This window comes from Haliotis rufescens, unplaced genomic scaffold (assembly GCF_023055435.1).
Source record: "Haliotis rufescens isolate VD_foot unplaced genomic scaffold, xgHalRufe1.0.p SCAF_3, whole genome shotgun sequence".
NCBI lineage: Eukaryota > Metazoa > Mollusca > Gastropoda > Lepetellida > Haliotidae > Haliotis > Haliotis rufescens.
The window spans coordinates 17,664,429-17,678,161 of record NW_025964001.1 but is presented as its reverse complement, the minus strand read 5'-3'; the positions used below and the strand labels follow the sequence as shown (position 1 = coordinate 17,678,161).

General features: G+C 43.2%; 1 protein-coding gene and 2 non-coding genes across 3 annotated transcripts in view; all 3 read left to right on the top strand.

The window, feature by feature from the left end:
- Positions 1 to 13: 13 nt before the first annotated feature.
- On the top strand, positions 14 to 142 carry LOC124121409. Its single transcript, XR_006859021.2, has one exon. It is a non-coding gene; the product is annotated as a U4atac minor spliceosomal RNA (small nuclear RNA).
- An 814-nt stretch (positions 143 to 956) lies between these two features.
- On the top strand, positions 957 to 1,085 carry LOC124121406. The gene has a single exon (XR_006859019.2). It is a non-coding gene; the product is annotated as a U4atac minor spliceosomal RNA (small nuclear RNA).
- A 1,045-nt stretch (positions 1,086 to 2,130) lies between these two features.
- Positions 2,131 to 13,733, top strand: part of LOC124121402 (N-acetylated-alpha-linked acidic dipeptidase 2-like) — a 36,527-nt gene continuing 24,924 nt past the window's right edge. Inside the window, exons 1-12 of the mRNA XM_048403358.1 lie at positions 2,131 to 2,439; positions 3,074 to 3,362; positions 4,579 to 4,704; positions 5,485 to 5,671; positions 6,582 to 6,672; positions 7,708 to 7,800; positions 8,952 to 9,037; positions 9,682 to 9,801; positions 10,537 to 10,622; positions 10,779 to 10,953; positions 11,648 to 11,738; positions 12,774 to 12,866. Coding sequence (XP_048259315.1) covers positions 2,210 to 2,439; positions 3,074 to 3,362; positions 4,579 to 4,704; positions 5,485 to 5,671; positions 6,582 to 6,672; positions 7,708 to 7,800; positions 8,952 to 9,037; positions 9,682 to 9,801; positions 10,537 to 10,622; positions 10,779 to 10,953; positions 11,648 to 11,738; positions 12,774 to 12,866 — 1,667 coding nt within the window. The 5' untranslated portion in view covers positions 2,131 to 2,209. The remainder of the gene's footprint in view (positions 2,440 to 3,073; positions 3,363 to 4,578; positions 4,705 to 5,484; positions 5,672 to 6,581; positions 6,673 to 7,707; positions 7,801 to 8,951; positions 9,038 to 9,681; positions 9,802 to 10,536; positions 10,623 to 10,778; positions 10,954 to 11,647; positions 11,739 to 12,773; positions 12,867 to 13,733) is intronic.

Here is a 13,733-nt window from a genome sequence, read left to right as displayed (position 1 = left end):
GTATACAAATTTAACTGTCCTTATCGGGGGCTGCGAGCTTGCTCAAGGATCGCTAAGTGAGAGCAAGACTGCTAACACCCGTGAAATACGTTTACCGCACCGCCTGCCTGAATAGGTGGGTCAGGGTGCAATTTTTGGGGCCTTCATGGAAGGAAACAATTATGATAAAATAATGGCAGAAATCTCTTATAACACACCGCTTACAGCCTCCCACTGAGAAAACCATTGAACATGTTACAGTATAATGTCTAGAAAGTGCGTACAACCTTTGCATTCGATTTAGATATATTCCCATCTATTACTGTTCTGCAGAACATTATCGGTTTCGTGGTTATTTTAGTAGCGCTTCATCTGATAACGCCTCCGCGGACAAGGTTGTCGGGTCGTGACTTTTGCATGGAATATATGACGTTGTCTCCCTTAGACAACTGCTCAATTTTATATTAATTGTTGTCAGTGTTAATCTGTCACGCACCATATATAATTCTGTACCATGTTCATTATTCAGTCTTGCTTGACAAGGGTATATGGATCTATACCGGAAACGTCGCTATCACAGTATAATAAAGTTGTTGTCCATAATAGTTAGGTCTACTTTGCGATCAGGACAGGTCGCTGGGGGACAATCCTAACTCAAAATGGGAACATTACTGTTAAAGAGTCCTTTTGAAAAATGCATATACGTAATGAATACAGTGAAACATTCCCAATTTGAACTTCATTACGTTGATACATGGATCCGCTCACATGTAAGTGGTAAATAATATATACACAGTTCAATTATATTTTTCTTCTTTAATTCAAATGACATGTTATATAAATGTGGTTATAATATGTATTTGAAATATTATTTTTTATCAATAAATATGTTGAAATCATTGACCCAACGACTGCACACCATTTTCCTGTGCAAATGGTTAGCATTTATAAGCTCCCTGGAACATGTTTATAATTTAACTGTCCTTATCGGGGGCTGCGAGCTTGCTCAAGGATCGCTAAGTGAGAGCAAGACTGCTGACACCCGTGAAATACGTTTTCCGCACCGCCTGCCTGAATAGGTGGGTCAGGGTGCAATTTTTGGGGCCTTCATGGAAGGAAACAATTTTGATAAAATAAAGACAGAAATCTCTTACAACGCACCGCTTACAGCCCCCACTGATAAAACCATTGAACCCAACGTAACAGTATTTTGTATGTAAACGCGCGTAACCTTCACAAATATCAATCTCACTGTTCTGCTGAACATTATCGGTTTCGTGGTTATTTTAGTAGCGCTTCATCTAAATAGCGCTTCCACAGATACGATTGTCGGATTGTCTCCCTTAGACTAGTTCACGATTTTCTCCCCGCGTGACAACGCCAACGTCGGATTTCAGAATAGAATAGGCCCCCAATATTCGACGTTTGTCGCAAATTGACTAATGACGATCCGTGGTTCTGAATGTATGTCATTGAACCCAGACGGTGCTTGTTCAACTCAACTAACATGGCCAATGGTTCGTCGAACTGGCCTAGACTTGGCTATTAACAGTAGAAGCCGCATAAATACAGATGTAATTGGTGACTGCGACGTTATAAAGTATCGTCTCTTGAAATTACCAGCTGCTCCATCTAGACAACTGCACTCCCACTGTAACTGTTATATTCACCAACCATTGTTGATTACCAGATTATGAAGTGCACTTATTTAAATGATATAGGTGAACGTTCCTATTGCTAGTGAAAAGCTTACATTTCCCAAGAATATCACATAAGTTAATTTCTTCTTGTTTCGTCATAGGGTCGTTGGCATCAAATGGGTAGATGTGTGGTTGTCGGTCATATAACTGGTGGTCCTTACGTCGTTGATCTGTTGTCGACAACGCCAGAAATTCAAGATGGCGATACGCCAGACGTATGAAATATTGCTGACTGCAGAAAACAACATTCATTTACCTACCGAATCACTAATAATAGAGGGCTAAAACACGACCACCCGAATACAACTCCAAGAAGCTAAGACGGACCGTTTCACCAAAGTGTATCTCATTGAAAGTGCATGTCATCAACTTGAGTCGTGGAAGAACTGGATGGACGTCAACTGAAGCACAGCACATCGTGAAGTGTTATTCTGATCACGTCACGGACTGCTTCAGCAATCAAGAGCGTTCATGCAGGTACAGACGCCCTGCTCTCACAGTCACCGCGACATTACCTGTCCGACGGCAACATGGCGATGGCCATCCTCTCTGGTCCACGAAGGAAGCTGATTGTGGCTGGAGTGAGCCTGCTGGCCACGTTCATCATCGGTCTGCTGATTGGTAGGTTCGCCATCTCTTCACAGGGCAATGACGCGTTTTTAAGTGGAGTGCCTCGGGCGATTGTTCAAGAAGCAGACGACACCATTCACGAGAAGCTCGCGTCCAGGATCAAGGCGGGAAATATCCGGGAAAATCTCAGGTACAACTTATCATATACGAGTACAAGTAAACAAAATATGCGGAAGAAATCATATATTATTTGAGGTCCGGGTTGGTTTGATTATGGGTCTCGCTATGATACACTTTGGGGCAGATCGGTGTTCAGTTCCCGTTTAGGCGGCCTCCGTGGTGTAGTGGATACATCATAGCTGCTGCCTGGAGAACGGAAGGTCGGTGGTTGGATCCCCGGCCGCGTCAAGCCAAAACTACCTGCTGTGACCTTATAACCAGGGAAGCGGTCGGTGGACCAGTCGTATAAAGGAGGGTGGTAATTCGATGTGTAAGGTTGCGTCCCTTAGTAGTGCCAGGATCCTGTGATCGTGGGTTCGAATCCCATACCCATCAGTTCTGCATCAGTTCGGACTTTCCTCCAACATTAAACCGTGATATAAACAAAACCATTCCGAACATACAGATGTTTTAGAAACTGCAGATGAATAAACAAATGTGAGTGAGTGAGTGAGTATGGTTTTTCGCCGCTCTTAGCAATATTCCAGCAATATCACGGCGGGGGACACCAGAAATGGGCTGCACATGGGCTACCCGACCGCCCCTATAAACAAAAGAATTCTCCTTCTATTACTGTACTTTATATTCAGCTATATTGGTTCCAGGCAGCTGACCTCCAAACCCCACCTAGCGGGGACCCCGGCCGACTACACCCAGGCCAAGGAGCTGGCTGATCTGTGGAAACAGCAAGGCTTTGATGACGTCACCATCACGCCCTATGACGTACTGATGTCCTACCCGGATCCCGAGAATCCTAACGTGGTGCGGGTTCGAGGCCAGAATGACGAGATCCTGTACGAGTCACCCTTGACGGAGGCCATTCTGACGCCCAGAGAGAACGTGCCCGGTGTCGTGCCGCCATTCAATGCCTACTCTGCGAACGGTACAGTTACGGTAAGACAGTTGTAATAGAACTGGGTCCCACGAGGCGATCTTGGCGCTGTCGTAGGCCTATGTTTGTTTATTGTTTAACGCCGCACCCAGTAATATTCCAGCTGTATAACGGCGGTCTCTAAATAATCGACCCCGGACCAGACTATCCAACCACGAACATCGTTCTACGCAACTGAGATATTATGTCATGCATCAACCAAGTCAGCGAGTCTGACCACACGATCCCGTTAGTCGCCTCCTCACGACAAGCATGTGTTACTGAAGATTAATTCCTACCCGGAATTTCACGGGTCTATTGAACGTGGTACTGAATCGGAACCTGCTTTGTTCTATGGCACACTTAGTCGCTACAGCTAAGATATCTTTCGCGAAAGGGGCGTGGTTCCACGAAGCCATCTTATGGCACGACTAGCTCAGTTCCTAAAACTTCCTATGATTGCCTGTAACCAGGGAGCACGGCGGCCCAGTCGTATAAAGGGCAGTATTTCCATGGGCAAGACTCCGTCCCTTTGTTGTACCAGGATCCTATGATCGTTAGGTCGAATCCCAGGTTCGCTCTGATTATGATCCTTGGTATGTCAGCGTCACACACGTCTAAAACCTGCATCAGCTCGGGCTTCTCTCCATCAATAAGCCGTCATTTAATTCTTCAGCATAAACCAACATCCATTTGATTTGTATTTTTCCCCAGCTGTGTCCAAAAACTATTTATTTGCTGAGCATCTTCAAACAATCTATCATTCATGTTCACTTTTAACACAAACATTTTGACGTTTGGGTATTTCCCCCAAAACCCAAAAGTATTCATATTTATCACCAATGGAACACATGATTCATTTGGGCATATTTAAAAAAAACCCAGCGCAACAGAAAAGAAATGATGCTCCCTAAAACAAAAATAATATTCTTAATTCTTAATTCTAGTACCGATGAGGTGTCTTGGAAAAGTTATAATCGCGTCGCGATCTCTTGATACAACGATCGGAAGTGGGCTTTAGGTGAACTAGATCTACATCTATCCTTAGCGTATAAAGAAGGTCGTAGTTCAAAGATCGTTAGCAGAATGTCAATCCATTGTGTCCAGTTCTACAAAACATTTTTAGCAGGATGACTGTCCTTAAGTCTATGTATGTCTTGAACTCTTATGGTCCGTCCCTTACAGAATGGATTGTGAATGTCTTTTAGCTCGGTTCAGTGACATTTGACTTATGTATAGGGGAACCTGGTGTACGTCAATTACGGCCGTGACGAAGATTTCAAGTACGTCACAGACGTCGTCAACATCAACGTCACAGGGAACATCGTCATCGCCAGGTACGGCAAGATCTACAGAGGCGATAAGGTACGTGCCTACCCATGATCAACCCTTGCGACACGAAGGTGGCCACCAGAGTGTCAACAAGGCGTGCATGAGTTACTTGAATCAAAGTTGATGGAAGAGTCAACTTGTCTATAAACTGGAACAGTTGACCAACATATTGCATACTACTGAAAAGAAGTGAAAGAGCACTTCACTCAATGTGAGTTACTGATAAGATGGGACCCGTGAAGATCCCGGGTAGAATAGGTCTTCAGCAACCCATCCTTGCCGTAACAGGCGACTAACGGGATCGGGTAGTCAGGCTCACTGTCTTGGTTGATGCATGTCATCGTATCCCATTTGCGTGGATCGATGCTCATGACATCAATCAATGGATTGTCTGGCCCAGACTTGATTATTTACAGAGCGCTGTCATATAGCTGGAATACTGCTGAGTGTGGCGTTTAACAACAAACACACAAACAAACAAACAATCATGATTAGATGGATGCAGACGGTCACGTCACTTCCAAACGAAATTATGGTAGCGAAATGCTTCACGGTATTTATCATAACAAAATGGAGACGTAGTCCTCTAGATGATTGGGGGCACGTGGTGAATAATTGGAATACTGTTCAAAGCGGTGTTAACCCAACTCACTCACTAATTCTGGATGATTAAGGATGTCCAGCCATCTCAACTCTACTTTAGAACCTACGCTAGTCGTAGCTATATACGACCACCCAATAAAACGAGCTGGAGGCCCTTGCTTGATGCGTGAAGAACCAGTTTATTCATCTGGATTTCAACTATTCTAATAGGCGAAAGCGGCCCAGAAGCATGGCGCCATCGGTTTGATGATATACACTGATCCTGCCGATTATGCAAGGGGAGGTAACTCTAGTGACGTGTACCCTCACAGCTGGTGGCTCCCACCCACGGGGGTTCAAAGAGGGACGCTGTTTGTCACTGACGGTGATCCCGAAACTCCCGGGTACCCGTCTATAGGTAAGCATTCTTTGCGAATATTAAGAGGGGATCAAACATGTGGGCGTAACCATGTGGTTAACGCGTTTGTTCCTCGCTCCTGACACATGGGCAAAACGGCGTACGATGAGAGGAACGATCACATGATCTATCTATCTATCTATCTATCCACACACACACACACACACACACACACACCCCTGGTGCGGACGTAATACATAATAAAGACAAAGTAACAATAATGTTGAAATAATGATTGTCACAGATTGTTGAAACTGTCAGCTACAAATATACATTGTTGCGATGTTTTAGAAAATGTATTTAGGTTCATAGCTGTTTGATCAAGTTTACAAAATTCAAGGCCTCAGTAGAGCTTTCAAAACCATTTGAAACTATTTAAGACGCATATGTATATCAACAACCCACAGGTGTCAAGCTGGAATACGTGTATAGGGTGTATTACATTAAGTAAACTAAGGAACAAGGGAACACACAAATTCTGTGAATTAATAAACAGGCGGCGTGTTTGGTAGTGAGGCGGGCGGGAATGAAAATCAAATACTTATTTTTTCTGGCCTTATCCAATTCGTTTTATAGGAAAGACATGCATACACGTCAGCGATAAAACAAATGGGGCTCATACATGTAAACAGATTAAAATCAGAAGCAAACCAAGGATGGGTCTAAACAGATTAATAGAAGCAAACACATTAATATTTTGTAAACGACCCTTTGACTCACTTGTGTAAATGTTGGTGGTGAGCACACGAACCATGTTGTTTATCATTCAATATCACTTGATTGGTACTTTAATAACAACCATAACTGAAATACCTGTTTCAACGTGAAATAAACTTGAATCTATACTTGGATGTACACCACGTGTGTAAATCGTTATGAAAGGTAATAAAGCGTTAACTTCATTACGTAGGGACTGCGTACCGAGTGCCGGAGTCCCAGATCAACCTGCCCGCTATCCCCGTGCACCCCATCAGCTATGGCGAGGCCAAGAACATCATGAAGTGGGTAACTCGTGTCTGTCATGGAACCAAAAGGGCGCACTAATTCCAGTTCGTTATAACCGTATAAGCATTTATACAACATATATACAGCAAGTTGCCGGGACCCCAAGAAAACCAGTTCGTTATATCAATCAGTTCGTTATAAGCGTGTTCGTTATAAACGTAGTCTACTGTATTTACTTGTATATGTCCAGGGACGTGCCATACTAATGTCAAACATCTGCATGTACATTGATCACGGACCGTGGATGTTGTCAACCTAGAGATTGCATGTATGTTTCATAAACATATATTACCAAAATAATAATAAAGAAATGAAGTCAGTCACTGAAAGCAAAGGTATATCAATGGGTATAATGGGCGGTGGTACCCTGTCTCGTAGTGGCTGTTTTAAATACCGAGGGAAAGCCTCCACAGATGTTAGAAGAATTTGGACCAAATTTGGTTTCTGGTTCTGTCTCTCACAAAATAACACGTCATGTTCAATTAAATTGGCCAGTGGGTCACAAAAATATAAAACTTCAGTTAGTTTGTTTCAGGATGATGCTCACGAGAGAATTCGAATGTTGATGGATTTTTTCAAATATATATTCAAGAGAGTTTATTACTTGGGGTAGCCTAGTGGTTAAAGCGTTCGCTCGTCAAGCCGAGGGCCCAGGTTCGATTCAAGGGTACAATGTGTGAAGCCCATTTAGGGTGTCCCCCGCCGTCATATTGCTGGGATTTTGCTAAAAGCGGCGTGAAGCCCTACTCACTCACTCTTTGTATAATGTGGGCATTTTTTAAAGACAAAAAGAAATACTGTTTGCTAGGACTGTCAAATGCCCGCTGAGCATTATGTTGTTTATATACCACTCCGCCTTTTAAAGGGATATTCAGTATCTGTCCATGAAACACAAAACTGATAATATGTCAAGTATATACATATATCTAACATATATGTTTAACCCTATCAAAAGTTGAGTAGTATAGGATATATCAGTGATTGGAAACTGTATATTGCAAGTAGCACGTTGTTCCATCGTCTGTCACTAGGTACATGAGCGGGTCAGCTGTGAGGTCGGACTGGTCAGGGGGGATGGACATCGTGTACAGATACGGACCTGGGTTCAGCAACCAGACGCTCAAGTACGGGCTTCAGAGCTATACCGTATCAACTCGTCTTTCTCACGGTCCTTGAACCATGTTATTCCCCCAATATTCCAGCCATATGGTGGTGGTCTGTAAATAATTGAGTCTGGACCAGACAATCCAGTGATTGATATCATGAGTAACGATCTACACAATTGGGATACGATGACATGCATCAACCAAGTCAGTGAGCCTGACCACCCGATCCCGTTAGTCGCCTATACAACAAGCACAGTCGCCTTTTACGGCAAGCATGGATTGCTGATGACCCGTATCTTCACGGGTCCCATGTTATCAGTAACTATGCACAGACATACTCTCACATTAAGTGCTATTTAACTTCTTTTCAGTAGTAAACATTAGCTGGTCAAACGTTCCAGTTTATAGACACATGACATATGAACGTGCAACATACACCATATATACTATACTACTCAAAAGAAGTTAAAGAACACCCGATTCGTATTACTATACTCATCACTATTTCATAGTGACCGCCTCCGTGGTATAATGGTAGAGCGTCCGCCAGGAGAGCGGAAGGTCCGGGGTTCGATCCCCAGCCGCGTCATACCAAAAGACGTTTATATATGGTACTTGTTGTTACCCTGTCTGGCGCTCGGCATTAAGGGGCTAAAACAAGGACTGGTCGGCTCGGAGTCAGTATACTGTGTCTGAGTGGGATATTCCTGTTAAACTGCGGCATGGTATCTCAGTGTGCTAGCACTATAAATCGGCATCAGTCCGGACTAGTACAAGCAGCCACACACACACACACATACACGTGCATGCACGTCACTATATAAGTGCAATAATCTTGGACGCCTCCTCACCACCTCACTATTTGATAGTGATTTATAAACACGTGAGTATGATATAGTCGGAATCGTACCATGGTTTCTGCTTTCACCAGAGATCTCTATAATTATATTAAATATTATTAAATGATCAACAAATAATATTTTTTTGTTTCAATCGCAGATTCTAAGTAGTTTGAAAAACAACATCGTGACCAAAATCAGTTAAAGAAGGTTTTATTATCACCCTACTGAAAATCTTTTGATAATGACTGATAAACGTCGTATCCGTCGATAGAAGGTAATGTTGTATAGGATCTTTCTGGGATGCACAAATGTTCATTTCGACTTCAGAGACGTGGAGATGCGTATCTCCACAAGGAATCAGAGGAACGTCACTTACAACACTATAGGCATCATTACCGGAGCCGTTGAACCAGGTGGGTGAAGCGATAGAAGGACGATTATGTGGATAGAGCGATCGAGGGGGTGAGTCAGTATAGTTTTACGCCGCTTTTAGCAATATTCCGGCAATGTCATTGGCTTCACACATTGTACCCACGTGGGGATCCAACCCGGGCCTTCGGCGTGACGCGCGTACGCTTTAACTACTACTACTCTACTACTACTACTACTACTACTACTACCATTTGCGCTAGGCTGTGCCGGTTCGCTTGCTTGGAGACAATTTGAAACCGAAGGTCATATGATCCGGGCGCGGCTAAGGGATGCAACTCTTTTCAGCGAATTGCGACGCCTTAGACACCCTGTAATATTACATAATACTGATATCTGGTTGATATGTATGTGTAAACAGTATGAAATAGTTCAGTAGACATATTGGTTGAGCTGTGTGTATGCTTGGTAGCATTCACTGTGATTGAGTGAATAAGGATTTACGAGTCTTTTAGCAATTTTCCAGCTATGTGATGGCGGCGGCCACCAAGAATGGGCTCACATATATACTCACATGGGGAGTCGAACCGGCATATTCGGCTTCACAAGCAAAATCATAACTAGTTGGCTGCTCCACCGCCCCATGACGGAATTCAAGTGGCATATATAATATAACTTCTTTTTTCAGATCGCTATGTTATTCTTGGTAACCATAGAGACGCATGGGTGTTTGGAGCAATGGACCCGTCCAGTGGTACTGCGGCCATGATGGAAGCGGCCCGAGTCATGGCGGAGATGGTCAGCAGTGGTCAGTTGGTCCTGATATACTTCTCCTGGGACCATCTGTGAATGTCGAGTTATCCATAGTGTCGATACTGCATATATCCAGACCTTACATTTACATCGCCTTAGACGATGTTTCGAGATAACGGGGTTCTGCTTCACGATGTTTCATTGTAGCAGGGATCAAGATACGTTCTGAGTCATTGGGTTATAATTCACATTGGGTATTGATAACCTTTTGGGTATTCAATATATTTTTACTCCCCTGGTCCATTGGGCATTTTTATATCAACATTTGAAAAAAATACTTCAGCTCAAAGACAAATTTTTTGATATGCATCACTTAGAAGAGGCGGGTGACAAGGTAGACACAATTTTATGGATAACAACTTCTTTAATACTATAAAAAGCGACGTTTCGGTATAGATCCTTATACCGTTGTCAAGCAAGGATCTATACCGAAACGTCGCTTTTTACAGTATTAAAGAAGTTGTTATCCATAAAATTGTGTCAACCTTGCTTAAAGACACATGTGCGTGTGCTGCTCCAAGTGGTGGTGTTGGATGTTGGGGGAGGTGGAGTAATGGGGGTATCGGGTGACGGGTTCAGACGTGCAACCCAGCAGATAGAAGATGCTCCTACACCAGGGCCCCGTTCGACAGAGCGATCGTAGCTCCAATACTTTAACATGGGCTTACGACAGTCGGAGTGCTATGATCGCTCCGTGGAACGGGTCCCTGGTCATATTTGACTCCCACAGGTGAGTGGCGCCCTCGCCGGTCCCTCGTCTTCTGCAGCTGGGGGGCAGAAGAATACGGGTCGCTGGGGTCCAGCGAGTGGGTGGAGGTATGTAGAATGATGCACGTATGTAAAGTGTAACATTTATATATATTGTAATCCTGCATGAAAGGTTCCTATTGACACGTACGAACAGTAAACGCTCAGTCTGAGTAATTGAGTCCTATGCACTGTGATACAGGTAGCTTACTGTCGGTGTTTCAGGAGTATATGAAGAACCTTGGGGCTCGAACCGTTGCCTACCTGAATGTAGACACGGCCGTGTCAGGTAAATGTGGAACTTCTGACTGTAAATTAAACGTCTATGTCTTAAGGGTACTAGTATTCATTCTATCTTTGATAATGAAACAATTTTACTCCAAATACCTGAGATTCGTTACTTCCACTAAATAATAGGGGTGAAACGACACAGCAAGGTCACGATACAATAGGTATCGCGATACATAGGTCACGATACGATAGGTATCGCGATACATAAGTCACGATACGATAGGTATCGCGATACATAGGTCACGATACGATAGGTATCGCGATACATAGGTCACGATACGATACGTATCGCGATACATAGGTCACGAAACGATACGTATCGCGATACATAGGTCACAATACGATATGGTCTTTATACGCATATTTACGTCAAATGAATTAATAAACAGGCGGCGTGTTTGGTAGTGAGGCGGGCGGGAATGAAAATCAAATACTTATTTTTTCTGGCCTTATCCAATTCGTTTTATAGGAAAGACATGCATACACGTCAGCGATAAAACAAATGGGGCTCATACATGTAAACAGATTAAAATCAGAAGCAAACCAAGGATGGGTCTAAACAGATTAATAGAAGCAAACACATTAATATTTTGTAAACGACCCTTTGACTCACTTGTGTAAATGTTGGTGGTGAGCACACGAACCATGTTGTTTATCATTCAATATCACTTGATTGGTACTTTAATAACAACCATAACTGAAATACCTGTTTCAACGTGAAATAAACTTGAATCTATACTTGGATGTACACCACGTGTGTAAATCGTTATGAAAGGTAATAAAGCGTTAACTTCATTACGTAGGGACTGCGTACCGAGTGCCGGAGTCCCAGATCAACCTGCCCGCTATCCCCGTGCACCCCATCAGCTATGGCGAGGCCAAGAACATCATGAAGTGGGTAACTCGTGTCTGTCATGGAACCAAAAGGGCGCACTAATTCCAGTTCGTTATAACCGTATAAGCATTTATACAACATATATACAGCAAGTTGCCGGGACCCCAAGAAAACCAGTTCGTTATATCAATCAGTTCGTTATAAGCGTGTTCGTTATAAACGTAGTCTACTGTATTTACTTGTATATGTCCAGGGACGTGCCATACTAATGTCAAACATCTGCATGTACATTGATCACGGACCGTGGATGTTGTCAACCTAGAGATTGCATGTATGTTTCATAAACATATATTACCAAAATAATAATAAAGAAATGAAGTCAGTCACTGAAAGCAAAGGTATATCAATGGGTATAATGGGCGGTGGTACCCTGTCTCGTAGTGGCTGTTTTAAATACCGAGGGAAAGCCTCCACAGATGTTAGAAGAATTTGGACCAAATTTGGTTTCTGGTTCTGTCTCTCACAAAATAACACGTCATGTTCAATTAAATTGGCCAGTGGGTCACAAAAATATAAAACTTCAGTTAGTTTGTTTCAGGATGATGCTCACGAGAGAATTCGAATGTTGATGGATTTTTTCAAATATATATTCAAGAGAGTTTATTACTTGGGGTAGCCTAGTGGTTAAAGCGTTCGCTCGTCAAGCCGAGGGCCCAGGTTCGATTCAAGGGTACAATGTGTGAAGCCCATTTAGGGTGTCCCCCGCCGTCATATTGCTGGGATTTTGCTAAAAGCGGCGTGAAGCCCTACTCACTCACTCTTTGTATAATGTGGGCATTTTTTAAAGACAAAAAGAAATACTGTTTGCTAGGACTGTCAAATGCCCGCTGAGCATTATGTTGTTTATATACCACTCCGCCTTTTAAAGGGATATTCAGTATCTGTCCATGAAACACAAAACTGATAATATGTCAAGTATATACATATATCTAACATATATGTTTAACCCTATCAAAAGTTGAGTAGTATAGGATATATCAGTGATTGGAAACTGTATATTGCAAGTAGCACGTTGTTCCATCGTCTGTCACTAGGTACATGAGCGGGTCAGCTGTGAGGTCGGACTGGTCAGGGGGGATGGACATCGTGTACAGATACGGACCTGGGTTCAGCAACCAGACGCTCAAGTACGGGCTTCAGAGCTATACCGTATCAACTCGTCTTTCTCACGGTCCTTGAACCATGTTATTCCCCCAATATTCCAGCCATATGGTGGTGGTCTGTAAATAATTGAGTCTGGACCAGACAATCCAGTGATTGATATCATGAGTAACGATCTACACAATTGGGATACGATGACATGCATCAACCAAGTCAGTGAGCCTGACCACCCGATCCCGTTAGTCGCCTATACAACAAGCACAGTCGCCTTTTACGGCAAGCATGGATTGCTGATGACCCGTATCTTCACGGGTCCCATGTTATCAGTAACTATGCACAGACATACTCTCACATTAAGTGCTATTTAACTTCTTTTCAGTAGTAAACATTAGCTGGTCAAACGTTCCAGTTTATAGACACATGACATATGAACGTGCAACATACACCATATATACTATACTACTCAAAAGAAGTTAAAGAACACCCGATTCGTATTACTATACTCATCACTATTTCATAGTGACCGCCTCCGTGGTATAATGGTAGAGCGTCCGCCAGGAGAGCGGAAGGTCCGGGGTTCGATCCCCAGCCGCGTCATACCAAAAGACGTTTATATATGGTACTTGTTGTTACCCTGTCTGGCGCTCGGCATTAAGGGGCTAAAACAAGGACTGGTCGGCTCGGAGTCAGTATACTGTGTCTGAGTGGGATATTCCTGTTAAACTGCGGCATGGTATCTCAGTGTGCTAGCACTATAAATCGGCATCAGTCCGGACTAGTACAAGCAGCCACACACACACACACATACACGTGCATGCACGTCACTATATAAGTGCAATAATCTTGGACGCCTCCTCACCACCTCACTATTTGATAGTGATTTATAAACACGT